This window comes from Bombus fervidus, chromosome 2 (genome assembly GCF_041682495.2).
Source record: "Bombus fervidus isolate BK054 chromosome 2, iyBomFerv1, whole genome shotgun sequence".
In the NCBI taxonomy this organism is placed as follows: Eukaryota; Metazoa; Arthropoda; class Insecta; order Hymenoptera; family Apidae; genus Bombus; species Bombus fervidus.
The window spans coordinates 20,493,837-20,512,516 of NC_091518.1; the positions used below are offsets into that span (position 1 = coordinate 20,493,837).

Here is an 18,680-nt window from a genome sequence, read left to right on the forward strand (position 1 = left end):
CTTTTAGTTATCGTTGCGAAAATCGTTACATCATTGCGGGAAAAAATATAGCACGAAGTAGGAATTTAAAAATAAAATTGTAAAACCAGCCAATTTCACCGGTGTGATGGTTCTAGTATTAAAAATATACAAACTGTCATCAACCATTAAAATTATCAAATATAATAGAAACTATATGAACCTGAAACGATCGATTGAAAACAAAAAGCATGATCCTCGTAGAGTTTCAACGAGGTCGTTCTACAGCTCAATGAAATCTTGTTCCCATTTTCCGAGTGCATCCGACGACTAGCTCGTTTTCAGGTGATCTCTTGTGAGATTTCCTAAAATGGTATTGACGACTCGTTTAGTACTACGCGTCTCGAGGTATGATCATTACCTTATACGAACTTTACAACAGTGAATTGCTAACAAATTATTTATTTTTAATTGCTAACATATTATTTACCTGTATATAACGTATGTGTCTTTTATTATTGAAATGGATTATCGAACGTAAAACTTCTTTTCCTTCTGTTTGTCTTTCATTTAGAGCGGAGAATGGCTGAGATTAAAAGTTCTGGAGATTCAACCAGAACTAACGAAGCTCGGTGCCACGGTGGAGGAGGCTACCGAGCTTTCGAATGCACACGACGAAGTTTTGCTTCGATTACAGGTAGATAAAATAGATCTGATTAATAAAAATTCATTTTTTCTTCACTTTATATATCGATATTTCTCTTATAATTTATTTGTCACTGACATTGAACGGTGGCCAAAATTACGAAGATAAGAAAATTACGAAAGCATAGTAAAACAACGAAGAAGAAAAAGTTATGAAGAGAGGTTCGATGTATATATTAGGTCGTCCGAAAACTTTCTTTCGTTTTATAAAGAAATAATGGATGCACAAAATTTTCCGTTTTATTTTATCGAATTACGTACGATCCATTTTGTTCTATCAGGATAAAGATCACAACGTTCGACAGATTAGGTTTCACGTTTGTATAAAGATGCATGGTTGTAAAAGACGTGTCTGTAAAAGAAAGACACTTTTCGGACAACCTGATATTTTCTGTATTAAAGAAACATTTTATTTGATGTTGCACATTTTGTACTTTTGAAATATTACTGGTATCTTTTTAATTTCTTATTTCTTATTTAAATACTGCATATTTGAGAAAATTAAAATTATACGACTTTCACGTATATATTGTTTTTTCGTTTCTGAAGCGTACCGTGATTTATTGTATATAGATTCGATTCTATTAAATACTAAACAGATATTTCAGAAAGATCTTAACGAATAAAGTATAACGAATTTTTGATAAAAGAGCAAACAGAGCCCGGTAGAGGAATTGCTCCGGCAGGCTGATCAATTGATCTCGAACCAAAGGCCAAGAGCGGAAGTGTACGCCGCGATGGCGGAAACGTTGGGCCAAGCTTGGCGCGACGTGAACGAGCTTTTAGAACGTCGAAAACAGATCCTCGATTCCAACGTGTTGTTTCAATGGTTCGTAAAATTAGCTACTTCAAGAACTTGTTTATGCACGAATAATCAGTCTTGTGCAAGTCTGTATATATTTACATAAGAAATCTGGTACAGTCAGCTGGACTTTAAATAAAATAAAAAAAAAAAAAAAAAAAAATAGTAGAATGTCAGAAGACTTCTTGGGGATCGAAGATCGTCGATATTAATACTTTTGGTGTGATATTGGCAATTAAATTGATTCTAGTCTTCCTATAAATCTTTCGATTTTGTTTAAAAATCTGCTCTTCCTATATAAATGTAATTAAATCTAACAGAATGACAATTAATTTGGACAACGCATCTTTTTCTAAGTCTTCTGATTTTATTGGGAAATAAAATAAAATCTTCCCTTGTTATACGAATGCAATGAAATCTAATAGAGTGACAAATATTTTTGACGATCTATAGTCGAGCGGAGGAATGTCGAGAAAGTATGAAAGCTCTTGAGATGGCATGCAACGACACGTTGCTGCCGATCGAGATCGAGGCGGTAAAGAATTTCTTGTCGAAAATCCATGATCTTCGAAAGAACATGCTCGAGGCGTTGATGGGCGCGCTGCAAGAGGGAAAGAGTCTACTGGATCGGCTGAAGGAGATCGCGAACGAAGGCTCCTTGGACTCCAGACCGGATAGAATTAAGCTGGAAGCTGATCACGGTGAGCGGTTATAGTTAATGTTTTCTTTGGAAAAACGGTTAATTATATTCAATGTCACAGTTTTCCTCGCGCACTCCCTTTCGCTTTTAATCGATGACATAACTGTGGTGCGTTCCTTTCGCTCCGTTTCGGTATGCGTGTCCGTGTCCTTGAAACATCGAATCAATTATCTTACAACCATCAAACTTTCTTTTTTTAGATAAGGCTCGTTAATATTACGATAATCAATATCTTTGTTTTAAAAGTAAAACAAAATTTAGAAACATTCTGTATCTTTTACAAATGTTCGTCTTTCATTAAATTGAGGTATTTGTCAAATTTTTAATTTTGGAGATATCCCTTTTTTTAATAATTGGTGTTCCGGTACAGAGGCTAGAGGTAAAAATATTTTTGAAATATTTTTGAAAATATCCTGGAAATGTCTTTTTGGTATATGTTACAGGTAGGTATATGTAATAAGAGGAAATCGTTTTGTTTATTCTTTTACAGCGGTGCTGAAAGTCGAGAAATGGTTGGAAGAGCTTCATGACAGGAGACGGCTGATCGAAGCGTCGTTTCGTAGCAGAAAGACACAATTGGAGCAATGCCTGGCTTTAGCTCTGTTAGCGACCGATCTACGTGATCTCGAAGAGATCTTAAACGACAGAATCGCTGCTTTGTCGAGCAGCTGCGATCAGCTGGGAGATTCCGCATCGAGCGCGGAGTTGCTCCTGTTCGAACTGAAAAAATTACAAGCTGAGGCTAAGGTACCACATAATTGTTATATCTTAAATCTAATTGCTCTAATTATCTGATCTAAAGTATCTAACTGTTAAACATAGGATACGCTATATCTTTTATGCGATTATTTTCTCTTATCTCCTTTGTTATATTTATTAGATGTATTATCCTAAACGGGATATAGAATTTTTAAACTAGAACTATAATTCTTTTTTTATGATATTGTAAATAAATAAACTTTTCATAGTATTTTTGTTACGATTCCAACTACTATTATATTTATCTCTATTATACATTGTTTTATTAGGTTGTCCGAAAAGTTTCTTTCGTTTTATACGAAAATAGTAGACGCACAATGTTTTTTGCTTTATATTAGTTTATTGAATTATGCACGAACATAATAATAGAAATATAACGAAATGGATCATATAATTCAACCAAGTAATATAAAACAGAAATTGTTGTTCATCTATTATCACCTTATGAAACGAAAGATTTTCGTCTTTTCAGACAACCTAATAATACATACTGAGTATTGAACTTATTATTATTTTATATTATACTATTTCATGTATAGGAACAATGTCTATGATATTGCAAATGACATTTTAAGTTAACATTTTACAGCATACTTTTTAATATTTGTTACGTTTTAAATTTAACATTAACATTTTAAATTGACATTTCACAGCATATTTTTTAATATTTGTCACGTTTTAAATTTAACATTAACATTCTAAATTGACATTTTACAGCATACTTTTTAATCTTTTTATCCAAGCTTGATAGATATTCGGCACATTAGGAATAGAAATGAGCGGATGTAGTAATAAAACAACGATTCTTAAAGTGCTATTACAGGATACTTAGGTTTAAGTACTTTTATTAAAAAATTGGTTGACATATTTTATATAGGAATTTCAAGACAGATCGATCAAAATAACGAAGTCAACCGAACGATTAGTGTCATCGGGACACTTTGCCGGTGAACAGGCGACAGAACAAGCTTACGCGATCCTTGGCGCCGCGGCTGATTATGTCAACGATTTGGATCAGTACGAGGCGTTGTTGAATAGAGCGGTGGCCTTCTTCGATTCGGCGAGATCGGTGAGCACTGACCTTTTAAATTTGCCCTATTTGATATTCCCATTATATCCAATTCATTGGCAATAATATAAAATTAATTACTTACCGTTTCTCATAAAAAATAATCTAAATATAATAAATTAAAAATAATTTTGCTAATTTTGTATCATCGATAGCTAAATATTCTAACGATAGTAAATACATCGAATATTATACATTATAAAAAGACGGAATCTAAAGATAAAGAAAAATGTAAATTACGAGCTTCGAATTTTTAATTGTTCTATTATAAAAATGTCAGTGTGGAAAACGAGGATATCGAAGTTTGTGATTCTTATTTCGAAGGCAATTACAAAGTTAGATCAGTTGGAAATTCAGCTGGTGACGACGGAGCATCCCCCATATTCGACGAAATTAGCTCGTTTCCATGCTCAGACCGTCGCCACCATCGAAGACGTCACCGCGAAACCTTTGGCGGAAGGATACGCCCTTCTAGATGTCACAGGAAGAGGAGCGCCAGGAGCTGAGGTTAGATTCAGAGATTAATCGCGACAACTTAATGTGGTAGACCGGTTGGCACGCATAGTCAATGAAATCGTTCGATTCGATGAATGATTTCTAGTATTCACCTTCGTATCGTCGAGAGCTCCATTCTCTATGGAATTGAAATCAGATGTACTTACAATTTACAATTGTGGAGTATTTACAATTTTTGCAAACATAAATTTTTGCTCACGAGAAGGAGAACCTCAAGATATTGAGGATCATAAATACGTTCTTAGACGAACACGACGAGCTGAGAAATTTTAACAAACGACAAGTTTCTCCGCGAAAATTACGGTCGGGATATTATTATTTCAAATTTTTAGAATTTTCAGAAGTTTTATTTAAAATCTTCGCTATAACTGCTGGAATATATCTTCCGCGAATTTGAAATAAAAGTATGTTAATATAAAAGTAATTATAATTGTCGAGAATATAAATTTGAATTCCGCTTTAATTTAAATACCTTTGAAATTGTTACATATTTTCATTATACTAAGTTTCAGTAGTTTAAAGAGCGAGATACTAAGAGTATCTTCTTTTTCCTGGCCATAAACATACTAGAAATATATATAATTTTCGAGAACTGAAGTTTTACTTTCATTTAAATGATATCGAAATTATTACACGTTTCTCCGATCAGCGGATTTCCTCGGGAAGTAAAACTTCGAGAGCAGTTTTTCCTATTCCAGTTATGAAATCGAAAAGATATTAACAAAAGCTTCCGGTTTCCGAGAAATTAAATTTCAATTTTACCTGAATTTTAATCGAATAACGAAATAATTACATATTCTTCTAATTACAGAGTTTCAATTTCTCAGGCAGTGAAACTCCATTCAACGCCTATACATTTTGTAACTCTGCGATGAAAATAATATTAATAGATCGATATAAATTTTAGTTTCACTTTAATTTCAATATAATATCAAGACAATTATTAGGTTGTCCGAAAAGTTTCTTTCCTTTCATGAGGAAATAATAGACGCACAACTTTTCTGTGTTATATTATTTTGTCGAATTACCTACGATCCATTTTCTTCTGTTGAGATAAACATTTCACGGACTTGTTTTCGCGTTTGTATGAAGATGCACTGTTGTAAAAAACACGTTTGAGTAGGAAAGATACTTTTCGGACAACCTAATATATGGCTTGTTAATTAGTCGAGTTTCAAGCTTCTTTTCCAATTCCTCAGGGTGTGAAACGAGTGGTGGAGGAGCTGGAAAATCGGAAGATCCGTTTGATGGAACGGTGCACAGCTCACGAGAAGGAGAACCTCGAGATATCGAGGATCATAAATACGTTCTTAGACAAGCACGACGAACTGAGAAAGTGGTTAATGAGCATACCCGAAGCGTTTCTTCAGGGTCACCAAGACATGGGCAGCGACGTCCCAATGGCGGAGGATTTCTGTCGGCTGCATCGTCAGCTGTTGAACGATCTCGAACGAAGGACCGACGAAGTCGAGCATTTAGAGTTCGAAATTTTACCCATTCGAGAACGATTGGAAGAAACGCAGAAATTAGAACTACAGTCGAAAGTGGAGGAGTTAAGAAATTCTTGGTCAAAGACGAAAGAGCTGGTAGCGAGTAGAATCGATCTGGGATCGCTTTATTTGCAATTCCATATGGCGGTTGAGGAACTAACGAGGGAAATTGAGTCGATCGAGAGTGAATTGAAGAGACAAACCGATGTTTTGGACGAGAGGAAGATCGAACAGCTTGGAAGACGTTGGAAAGATCTTCAGCCGCTTTATGTGAACCTGACTAACACTGGCAAAGCGTTTCTGGACGCTGCTATTAAGGTATGACATGAATTTCCTGTTATTGAATTTATACAGACTGTTAACATTTAATAGAATCACGAGAATAATCAAAATTGTGAATTCGTGACTTTTCGTTAAAATTTTACAAACTCACAACCGTGTACTTCTAGAGATTTGAACGATTTCTTGCAAGGTATATGGAGAGAAGCGAATTTTTCTTTTAGTGTACACTATATATATACATGTCGAGTTCTCATTGGGATTAGGGGCGTGTAACGAATCTTCATTTGGATTAGCCATTGTTGTTATACAATATGGATGATATTTACTGATACCAATATGATTAGTGGCGATTAGATACTCGAGATGCTAATGGCAATGATCTTAGGTTCAATAAGGAATCCATGGTCAACGGGATAGCAAATGCGTTTTCTTCCAAAGTCCAAGTCGAACTGAGCTTACTGGTCCGTAATTCGAGTGTAACTCAACTTACTTGTCCACAGTACAAGTAGAACTCGACCGACTCTCTCAGTCCAAGTGGAACTGCACTTATATACTCTTCTCTGTACCTTTCGGGACAACTATATTTTTAAGGAGAACTATATAACTACTCCATACCTCTGTTAAATAAGAACGTCCATCCCGTGACTGTGGCTACATTTAGCGACCAGTTGTGTCACTTCGAGTCCAAGCCTACTATCATAAATCTCGGGCGCACATAATCGGATTAAATCATAAACTTGAAGTGGTCACCGCTTCTAAGAAAACGCTACATCTGGTCTTTTTAGTTTTCTCGAGCACCGAAGCCATCGACAGCGTATAGACAAAAGACTGAGACGAAGGCACACCATAGACAGTAGACAGGCGACGATGGCTTCAGAGCTTTCAGTCATAGGGTACCACTGCTAGCCTGCTGATCGGGACCAGCTCGAATTATATTCCTACTTGTACTTACACTTCTGTATTAAAATATATTTTCTACTTTACAATTTATCCACGCGTTCCTCTGTTCATACATCTAGTAACCTCCTACTTCTAAGTTTTATTGTTTAAGTACAGCTATGATAAAAGTCTAGACTAAAGATAATTGGGGATCTTCCCAAAAATTCCAAAAGAAAGGCCCCGATGTCCTTTCATCTCCGACATATATATATATATATCTTTCCCACCGAATACTAACGTTGAATGATCGAGTAGATAGAATTTTATGCGCTTCAAATTTTCTTTTGTTTCTTTTCTGACGATTCAGAACATTTGTAAAAAGTAATATGTATCTTTCAGATCGATGACCCTTATCTAGGTGTACCGAGAGCCTGCATATGCGTGCAGACTCTCCTAGAGAGATTTGCTAACAGACAGATGACTATAACAGAATCGTGGGAGAAATGGAGGACGACGATCGAGATTTTAAGGAAGAAGCGAGTGGAGCATCAACGAAGAATCGAAGAGAGCACAAGAGTAAGTAGCCGACCACGCCATATTTCACATACTTCTTTTACCACGATACGAAATCTATATTTCTATAGTTTCATATTAAACGACTATTGAATGTTTATACTTGTAGACGATGGAATGGGTTTCCAAGTTCAGCGAACAATTATATCCAGTGATAACATCTCAATCTCCTAAAACAGCAAGCATTCTTCAAGACTTAAGCGGATCCAAACAACGTATTCTTCCCGAGTTGAACAAAGCTGTCAACGAATTGGATGCTAGAATCAATGGAATTAATACTCTAGCTCAGAAAGGTAATTTTAAACTAATAACCATTTTTGTAAGATATATAGAAATATAATAATTTAGAAGACAATGAAAGGTAAATGTGTAATAAATATTCTGAATCAGGCGAAGTAGAGATCGACGACGAGATCCTGAAGAGACTTCGTCAGATGCACGAGAATCTTCACGCGACTGCCAGAGATTACGAAACTCTTCTCGAGTCATTGATTTCCATCTTCCAGAATATCGAAGAGGTAAAGTATCAATAATATTGGATTGACAACTAAGTGATTGCGGATTTTGTCATTAGGTGGTATTGACAAAATCCGCAATCACTTGGTTGCCAATCCAATATTTTACGCAGGAGTCAACATTCTGTTAACATAAATATAACAAGCATTACACGTTACATTTTCAAAAGTCAAAATAGCATCCTATCTTGATAAAACAGCAAAATAACGAACAGTTAATTGTTATTCTGTAGAACACAGCAGAATTACGTGGCTCGACTCGCATATATCCAGTGATCTTCTGAAAATTTTAATTTCACGATTAATTTTCTAATCCTGTTCAAGGTCGAGCATAAGATCGAACAGTTAAGGGCTCATGCACAACGTATAGCGTCCTTGAAAAAATTGTCCGAAGTGGAAACACTGTTCAACGAGCTCGACGCGATGAAATGGACAATTTCTGACAGACAAAATCAGATTAGATCGAAGGCTCAAGACGTGATCGCTAGAATTAAGCAACAGGAACCGCCCGAGGCTGGTGTTCAAGACATTGAGAAGTTGAAGCGTGCTATAGATTCGTTGTCGACAAACCTTGAACTATTTTGGTCTCAGACGATTACTAAAATTGAAGAATATCGACGAACGTGTACTTTTTCCGAGGATTTGGAGAGAATTGAAACAGAATTACAGGACTTGAATGAACACTTGAAGAAGGTTGACGCGAAGATCGGTGAGAACCTTCAGACAGCTAAAGCTACTGCTACCTCGTTCGTACAATTCGAAAAGACTGTTACGGTAAGAACAAAGAATTTTTAGATAAACGATAAAAAAATACATTTATTCGCATCGCTTACTTTATATTGTTAATTATAATAAATTTATAATTTTATTTCACGATTCAACCTATTAAAATAAATACTAACAGCGTTACAAATTTTATCGAATGCTTGACATAGGAAATATTTAAGTAAGTAAACAATAATTCAGAATATTGTTTAACATTGATCTAGAAAATCTTATGATAAATAGGATATGGTAAATAATATGGTACTTTTGTTAAACTGGAATTATTATAAATAACAGGAAATATTTTCGAAGAAAAATAATATTTAGAAGTAACATTGGGAAATTTCGATGGACAGAAATAATAGTTTTGCAGGAATTACTTACGTTTTAAATATATTTCTCTCGTTATTAAAATGCTGAAATGGCGTATTGCGTTTCTGGTTCGTAGATTTTGGAAGAAAGAATCGAGACGTTCGTGAAGACGACCGAAGAATCGATTAATATTTTAACACCTCAAACCGTCAACGATATTTCTTTCTTGCGCGAGAGATGGAGAAACTTGAAGAGGAAAATCGAAGAAACAAAGAAGCGAATGAATTTGAGCATAGAGTATTTCACGCTCTTGGAGGAAGCCAAAGAATGGAATAGAGAGGGTAGCAAATTGTTGGTTGTGATAGCGAGGAAAGCAACCGCGGTGAAGACTCCGAAAGACGCCATGGATTTGCTTCAAGAAATAGATCGTTACTTGAAGCCAGGCGAAGAAATTCAAGAAAGGAGAATCGAGAAGCTGAAGGAACTATCGACAATAGTGTTCGGTAAGTGAACAAAATAAATTCGAAATGTAACATAAAATTTAAGATGAAAACGATAAATAACACAAATTATTAAACAGGAATTATTTGTAAGAAAAATTGTGTTCAATATACAAAAGCACGTTCTTCGAAAGTTCTTTTCTTAAATTTCTGTATAAAATACAAAATATATAATGGGAAATACAAGTAGCTAAATAGACGTAACTATCATCAAACAGACGTAGTAAAATAGAAAATTTATATGGATCTGTACAAAATATTTTGTTATTGCAAATAATTCTGACACGATTTTGCAATTCGTATGTGTTTAAATCCAAGATGATATATTACATAACGGGACATAGTTTCTTTTCGTTTCAGTGTTTTATTCTGTTTATGTAACATTATATCAAAATAGTAAAATTGCTATCTTTTGTGCTGTTATGTAGGTACAGACAGATTACCGCAATTCAACGAAGTGATCGTGGAAAATCGTCAAATGTTGGACTCCTTCGCCGTCGTCTCGTCCGAATTCCGGACGTTGGCTCAAAATTTGAAAAACGCGGAAGATGTGCAAGAGAAATTAAGGATCGAGAAGCAGGAAGCAGACAGAAGGTTACAAGCCGCGAAAGTGGAAATGGCTGCCGCAGAAGCAGCCAGAGAGGAAGCGGAGAAGGCGAGGAGAATCGCGGAAAAATTAGCAGCCGAGACATTGGAGAAAGCAACGATAGAAGCAAAGAAACTGAAAGAGGAAAAGACGTTTGAAAAAGTTTCTGCTCCTCCGTCGTTTTCGGTGTCAGCGCAAACCGAGAAGATCGATAGCACGGACAAAAGTTTCGTCAAAGAAATGGTCACTTCCGCAACTATCACTAAAGAAATACATATTTTGCAAAAGGTATAACATATATTCTCGTTCTACGTCTTTTTCTATATTTTGCATCTTTCTTTTTTTTTTGTATTCGTTAATGGTATAATTACAATTATCGATACGACCTTTAAAATGCACAAGTGAATGTTTTTCTAAGAAAACTAGAAGGAAAATAGGATGCATTCTCGATTTGTTACGTGATATACAAGATGCATGAGTCACGTAATACAGATGAATCGCATTTCCATTTCGGTTGAAGATGAAATAACTGCGATAACAATGAGCTAAGAGTATTATTATTTTCTATTATTGTTGATGTTATTCCATGTGAATTACTAAAAATATTTTCCTCGCTAAAATTAGACCAATGCTAGGAATACGTATGAAATATTTTTAAAAATATTAAACAAATACATTTACAATTGAATATTGTATATTAAAATCGATTATAATATCTGATATAAATCTGATAAATATCTCTGAATATTAAAAGATAACAACTTGGTATGAAATATATTTACATATAATTAATTTAAAAAATTAACACATATATATGTGTCTGATCGTCTTTGGTAAACGGGGCGTGTAACGAGTCTTGCTGCGAGTTGTCCATAGTTGTCTTATACCAGATGATGTTTGTTTATGGGAATGTATTACAAAAGTTAACAAGTGATATCGATGATCGAGTGAACTAGATGTCGATAACGATGAATTTAGGTTTGATAACGAATACACGGTCAACGGGATGACGATTGCGATTAGGAACTCGACGTACGTGTTCACTGGGCTAGTCGAACTTATCGGATTGAACCTCGGTCCAAGTGGAACTGCCCTTATATTCTCCTCTCCGTATTCTTCAAGTCAATCCCTGTTTTTAAGGAGAGTTATTTAATTACTTTATACCTCTGCTAGGTACACGTCCCTCCCGTGACCGTGGCTACGTTCAGTGAATCCCGGATAATCATAATTGACTTAACTCATAAACAGCTATTTCTCAGTTTTATTGTTTAAGTACTATATATAATAAAAAGTCTAAACTAAAGTATTGGGATTTTCCCAAACAACTTTGCCAAACAAAGGCTCCTTTCATCTCCGATATATTTTTAATATTCATTCTTTTAATATAATTATCACTTACACTTTTAACACTTTATATATGTACCGTATACATATACGTATATGCTGTTTTTCTTTTTAATTTTAGACGGAAATTGAGAAAACGTCTCAACGCGAACCAAGTCCGCAGAAGAACGTTGTCAGCGAAGAAATACGCGAGAAATCAGTAGAAAGACTGCTCAAAGAGAACGTTCCTCCATTGGCTCCAGAATTTACCGTTCCCCTACATGATGCCACTGTACAAGAAGGAGAAAAATTCACTTTCCAGTGCAACCTCGTTGGTCAACCAACACCGGAAGTGGTTTGGTACAAGGATGGAATCTCGATTTTGAATAACCCTGATTATTTGACAACGTATGTTCAAGGTATTTGCACTTTGACGATCGAAGAAACTTTCGCCGAAGATTCTGCAAAATACACTTGCAGAGCTTTTAATATCGCCGGGTCAGCGGAAACGTCTGCCACGTTGACTGTTAAAGGTAATTTTGTAATATATTTAAAAGAATTTTAATAAATTAACCCCTTGGTCTACGCGCTATCTGCAGATCGCGCGAGCCATAGTAAGCAAGAAGCTTGGTCGCGCGCCGTGCCATTCATCCGTTCAGCCGTGTGCCCGAACTGGCGCAAAATGTATACTTCTTATGGCATGTATATTTAGGGGCTACAAAATGAATTGCGAAATAATGAACAACGTTTGAGGACAAATAGTGTTTTTAAGACGTCTAGGGCGTAATCACGATCAATTGATCAGATAACAAAAACAATTTATTATTTCAAAGTGGATAATGAATCACTAGCAATTTGTAAATTACCAGGAGTCAGACTCGTGGGTTCCGTTTATGGCACAAATCCCTTACCATGAGTTTCGCTCGTGGTTATAGGCCAAGGGGTTAATAAATATGGGAAAAAAGAGAAAAGCAAATAGTTGGACTATTATTTCTAATATTTATGTAACAATTTCCGAATATATAATATTGTCAATTACTTATTTATGGTAATATTCCAAATTTAATTTAATTCTAATTAAAATCACCGTTTCTATAATATTAACGTTATTATTTATCAATTAGAAAGATATAGAAATAGAATTGAAAATTTGGCATGAACCTTCAAGGGGTTAATTTAATTTTAATATAATTAATCTTTTAATTTCTAGATTTTTATATTTTATACGATTGGCTAATTGAATGTCTTACAATATGGGAATTTAGTAAAGCTTTTACGAATGTAACTATATTGTCGAATTTTTAGAAACAGCACCGGAAGAGCAACCGAGTCCACCGGTTTTCGTGAAAGAATTAGTGGCATCCGTGGCGGTGGAAGGATCTTCTCATCGGATGGAGTGCATCGTCGAAGGTAATCCTTTGCCAACTGTGCAATGGTTCAAGAACGACGTGAACATCGATAATTCTCCCGATTACATCATCACTTACAATAACGGTGAGGCTGTTTTAAAATTCGAAGAAGTCTTCTTAGAGGATAAGGCTACTTATACTTGCAAAGCCGCAAATCGATTGGGTCAAGCCTCCACTTCCGCTTTTCTCGATATACAACGTAAGAAAATTAATAATTTCTTAACTTATTAAAAAATAAAAATGTAATTGCGATCGAAAGATTGATCTTACGCATCGTGCATTTTTAGCTGTAGAATTTACTTCGGAAAAACCATATTTTGTTACTCCGTTATCAAATGCCATGGGAAGAGCAGGTCAAAGGGTGAAGCTCGAATGCGAAGCAAAAGGAAATCCAACGCCTACTTTGACTTGGTACCACGATGGAAGACCGGTCGAAGAAACCATGAACTTAAAGGTAAATCTTTATATTTATTTAAAAGGCGCTAGTGTTTTATACTTAATGTGAAAATTATTCTAAATATAGTAAATATGTATAAGAAGAAAGTTGAAAATGGATATGAAAAGCTAGAAAATAAAATATCGTATAGGATATATAATCTTTTTATCGAAAAAATTCGAGTTTCTAGAAAATTCAAAAGGTACCAAAACGACTTTTAACAAGTTTCTGATGAGATACGTTTTTCAAAAGTAGCATAAAATTGTAGATATAGCTAAAGGCTTTCCTTCTACATTTTTAATGTACATTACTGTTCAAAAGTTTCGAATACTGTATACCATTGAAGCCAAGAATTGCTTCTAAGAAATTAGAATTATGTTTCTTTTTCTTCCTTTTAAAGAAAATTGTTCGTGAAACGTAAGATATCTTCTGTGAAATAAAAACAATTACCTACCATTCGATTCTATAATATCAATTACGAATTAACAGCAAAATTAGCAGAATAATTAATACACAAATGGAAATGCGACTAAGCAACGTATCTTTCTCTATAGTTGCTCCCTCGAAAGCACAATTGATTTTCACGCATCTGAACCTACCAAAATTAAACGTATCGAAATACGATGGGTTTTCCCATAAGAAGCAACGCAATGCTATTGGATGCAACAACATAATTTTTAAGCAAAACATTGTTTCCTCGTCTTCTCTCTCTTCCACGGTCTCCCATTCGAGGCGAGGCGACCGTGTCGCGATATTTTTAGCCGCATGTGCACGCGCCGAATTCGAAATAAAGCAATGTAGCAGCCGGTGAAAACGAAGAATTGAAATTAAATGTTCAGGGTGTCGGGATTCGCCGTTTCAGATACAAACGGACGCCGGGCGAACCAGCCTGATCATCTCGGAGGCGTTTGCAAAGGATGCCGGATGTTACACGGTCGCCGCTAAGAACAACGCCGGCGAGGCCACGGTGTCTTGCAACGTTTCGGTGAAAGGACGACTTCCTCACGAAACCAGCGATTCTGACTTCGCTTGCAGCGACATGGAGCCCGTGGTCCCCAAGATTCAGATGCCATTGAAGGATCTGAAGGTTCAGGAGGGCTTGTCCGTTCGACTGGACTGCGTGATCGTTGGCCAACCTGAACCGGAAGTGAGTGTTTTGTGAGATCAGAGAAATACTCGCGAGGTAACACGAGTTTCGTCGATGTTGATTTAGGGTAGTCTCGATAATTGGTATATTCCAAGTTGTTTCAGATTTGAAACTTTCGCGATGATGTAACGACATTCGCGATTATTCGGCTTGTAAATCGTATTATTAGTAGGTCGAGTTTCGTTCCGGGCAGACGTGAAAAAGAAGCGAATGGGAATATTGCGACGTGATAATCCGGTACACGATCGGAGGCAGAAGAATCGCAACTGTGGCAGTCCATGGTATTCCTTCTACGAAATTGAGAAGGAATGATAGATTAGATCGTTTGGAAGATTTATAAATTAAATTCAATTATAAATTTTCTTGGACGTAATAATGTCTTTATTTAGGAACCTATTTTTTACATGTAGTTTCATTTTTCTTTTCTTCTAATGTATATTAAAAATATTATATTTACATTTGCAAGGACCAAAATTAATCTGCTACAGAAATTGATTCGTCTTTGTTAACTTTTAGTTTTGTGAGGATAAAAATTTTCACTCGAGGGGAGACCCAGTTAATAGATCAGAAGTAGTATATACTTTTAAGTGATATATGGACCGTTTCTTTCTATGAATTTCTATTATTTATTATTTGAGTAAATTCATAGTGGCTGGCTCGAAAAGTCTTCTTAACGATTAATTCTTTTAAGGCAGGCAGGCTTCTGTTTTTAATTATAAAATAATTCAAACGTATGTAGCGTGTAATTATAAAAGAAAAAGTTTTGTGAAAGTCAGAATAAATGATAGTAGAGCTATCTTATGTTCGATGGATGAAACGAATACAGTCGAATATTTTAGCTAAGCTTCGACATTTAACTTAACAGTAACTTCTTTTATAACAGAAAATCTGTAAATTTGTTGGCACAGGTGATTTGGTATCACGATGATCAACCTGTAAAGGAGTCGGCCGATTTCCAGCTGTTGTTCCAGGGTGACAAATGTTCCTTGGTCATTCACGAAGCTTTCTTGGATGACGCCGGTGTGTACAAAGTAGTCGCCATTAATTCTGGCGGTGAAGCGTCTAGTCAGTGCACATTAACAGTGACACGTACGTAGAAACATTTTATCGAATACTTACGTACCATGAAATTCGCAATTTTTATATTTTAATAATCCACATCTTTTGCTATTATTTTTAACATCAAGAAATTTGCTGTAAATTTTTGTAGAAGATCTTTTATTGTAACTTGTTGTCTATCTTATTATAGAATCTAAACTTTTTATTCTCTCTGATTGTATTTACAGCAGCTGTGCCGTAATTATAATTTGATCATTCTCAAAGAAGCATTCACAGATGCTTATTATTATAGATGTGTTGATTAATTCCGTGTCTCCTTAAACAAAATTCAAATTTCATTTGTAGATTACGTAATCCTTGGGTAAATGAAAAACTTAATCATCGAAATAATCTCCAGCTTTTGTAAATTACGCGTTCTCTTTCCTAACGCGTAGAATAACAAATCTTAATAACAATAATTAACGTGTAAAATAACAAATATCTTTTGTTATTTTAGCGGTGACCGTTTCGAAAAAATTGGACAAGACACGAACAGAAGTGGAAGAAACATTGGTCGCGGGTTCACCTCCAAAATTCGTGAAACTTCCGACAGATTCTCTGGTGGCGGAAGGCGAGACCGCGACTTTTGAGTGTGCGGTAGTTGGAGAACCGAAACCAGAACTCAGATGGTTCTCTGACAGTGGCGAGATCACCGAGAACGAACGTATTCTGGTGAGTGTTTGCTAAAATAAAATTCAATGAGATATCGAAGAAACACGCACGTGGTTCCTTCGGAACCAAGAACAATCAGACGCGCAGCTTTCCAAAGTTAAATTGTTTTTAAAGAGTTATTTGCTAAACGTAATGTCACGTAATGTACGCGATACGCGCATACAAATAATCAAAATTTAAAAAAAGGCCCGATGATCGTATTCTTTGTACAACGTTAGTTTCTACCGTCAAATTTGTTTTTCTTTCTCGTATTTCTCACTAATATTTGCCCTTCCATGTTAAATTAACTACTGCTGCCTGTACAAAATATTTAAATAATCCCCAACTTTATATCCTACTGTGTTTTGATGATTCAGATCCAACGGAGGCAAGATGGAACGAGTATTCTGAAGATTTCTTCGACGATCCCCGAGGATAAAGGGAATTACGTAGTCAAAGCGTTTAACGCTCACGGAGAGGCGAAAGCTTTCGCACGTTTGGTTGTGAGATCGTTGGGTGACTTTAGGAGAAAGGAAGAATTCGTGCAAATGGAAGAGAAATTGATCGCTCCTACGTTTAAAGAGAAGTTTGAAGACAGAAGAGTGTCAGAGGGCGTTTCTACGAAATTCGAGTGTATTGTAGTTGGGAAACCGGCTCCGAAAGTAAGTTATATACCTTTCGTTTTGAATTTTAAACTATGCAAATTATAATTATTAAGCAAACTACGATATATATATAAATAATTCTTGATTGTTTGGAAAAAGAATATTATACGCCTTATTGTACAATCTTCAAATAATTAATGATTATTTATGTATATCGTATTTGAATTAATAATTCTAATTTCTATATTTCCAAAATGAACATAACTGACAATATAATTGTCAATTTTTTTGTGTCTTATAACGCAGAACTGAGGGATTTATGTTAGAACCACTTTCTCAATTGCTACAAAGTATCATAAAAGTTATTATCCATTTTTGAATTCCATTATATTTCTTCGTACACTCAATTCAAATACTTTTTACCAAACTTGTAGACTTTCTGAACTACAAAATCCTAAGAAATATAACAGGAAATAGAAGATACACTGTGTTAGGTGAAACAGTGCGCTATTAGTATCATTGTATTTATATCGTTACTATAATATCGCTTTCAGTATCATCGAAGATCCACTTGACCATAATTTGCAAACATCTTATACGATTGACGTCGCTAACTTCCAACCGTGAAAAAAACCATCTGTCACAAGAAAATCACAGAACAATCTTAAATATCGTTAAATAATTATAATTAAGTCTAAATAAAATCATAATTAGGTCGCCGATATTTCTATGCAGATTTATATTTCTACGAACACAATTAGAAAGCTAGGACCTAGACAGATTTTCTTTCACCCATCAAATACTATAATGACAACAATATTTTAAATATTTTATACAGCAGCTACAAAAAGTAATGGCACCGTTGTATTTATTATAGCAACTGTACATCGCTTAAATAGGTCAACTATATTAAATATCATATCATTTAACAATATCCTTTACGACTACAAAAATTTGATAGTACAAAGATGAAATATAGAACCTGATTAAAAATCGCTTCGTTAGAAAATAAGTAGCCCCCATACTGTTTCGTATTTTGTAGCCTTAAATTTTCTGTAAATATATGAAATACATAAATATCCACAGTTTGAACGTAATGGAAAGCGCAGCTCTTAGCCTCAGACAACTACTAGATCAACAAAGAAAAATGTGTCACAACCTTCGAACCACGTGGAACTCGCATCAACGCGCTAAATGTTGCGAAATGTTCACGGCTGCTGATCGATGGGAGGAGATGAGGCGAATAGACGAGTCTCGAATCGCGGCGCCGCATCTTGGATCGGTTTTTCGAAGGTGTCGAGGGACGCGTAAAAGATGGGGCGCAGAGTTGGCCAGCCTGTCAGGAGGTGGCCGACCAAGAGTAATTTCGTGCCTCCGGGTTATATTTAAACGGGAACAATGTACCTGATGTGGAAATTCGCGGGTGCAGCCGCGCCGCGAGGTTCTCCGCGAAATTTTTAGTGACACTCGCGGATCAGGTATCGATATCGTTTCGTTCGTGAACTTTCCATCGGATTATTTCCGATTTGAATATTGTGAAACTATTGATTTACGATCAACGCTCTATGTATAATCGACGAGAATACCAATTACGCAGCTG

At 35.5% G+C, this 18,680-nt stretch overlaps 1 protein-coding gene across 1 annotated transcript in view; it reads left to right on the forward strand.

The window, feature by feature from the left end:
* Window positions 1-18,680, forward strand: part of Sls (sallimus) — a 255,332-nt gene that overhangs the window by 50,363 nt on the left and 186,289 nt on the right. Inside the window, exons 20-39 of the mRNA XM_072020425.1 lie at window positions 533-655; window positions 1,314-1,492; window positions 1,919-2,166; window positions 2,656-2,912; window positions 3,802-3,993; window positions 4,318-4,500; window positions 5,709-6,317; window positions 7,560-7,736; window positions 7,843-8,026; window positions 8,124-8,251; window positions 8,573-9,022; window positions 9,462-9,828; window positions 10,254-10,699; window positions 11,877-12,267; window positions 13,040-13,342; window positions 13,431-13,597; window positions 14,442-14,732; window positions 15,635-15,815; window positions 16,282-16,496; window positions 16,853-17,137. Coding sequence (XP_071876526.1) covers window positions 533-655; window positions 1,314-1,492; window positions 1,919-2,166; window positions 2,656-2,912; window positions 3,802-3,993; window positions 4,318-4,500; window positions 5,709-6,317; window positions 7,560-7,736; window positions 7,843-8,026; window positions 8,124-8,251; window positions 8,573-9,022; window positions 9,462-9,828; window positions 10,254-10,699; window positions 11,877-12,267; window positions 13,040-13,342; window positions 13,431-13,597; window positions 14,442-14,732; window positions 15,635-15,815; window positions 16,282-16,496; window positions 16,853-17,137 — 5,376 coding nt within the window. The remainder of the gene's footprint in view (window positions 1-532; window positions 656-1,313; window positions 1,493-1,918; window positions 2,167-2,655; window positions 2,913-3,801; window positions 3,994-4,317; window positions 4,501-5,708; window positions 6,318-7,559; window positions 7,737-7,842; window positions 8,027-8,123; window positions 8,252-8,572; window positions 9,023-9,461; window positions 9,829-10,253; window positions 10,700-11,876; window positions 12,268-13,039; window positions 13,343-13,430; window positions 13,598-14,441; window positions 14,733-15,634; window positions 15,816-16,281; window positions 16,497-16,852; window positions 17,138-18,680) is intronic.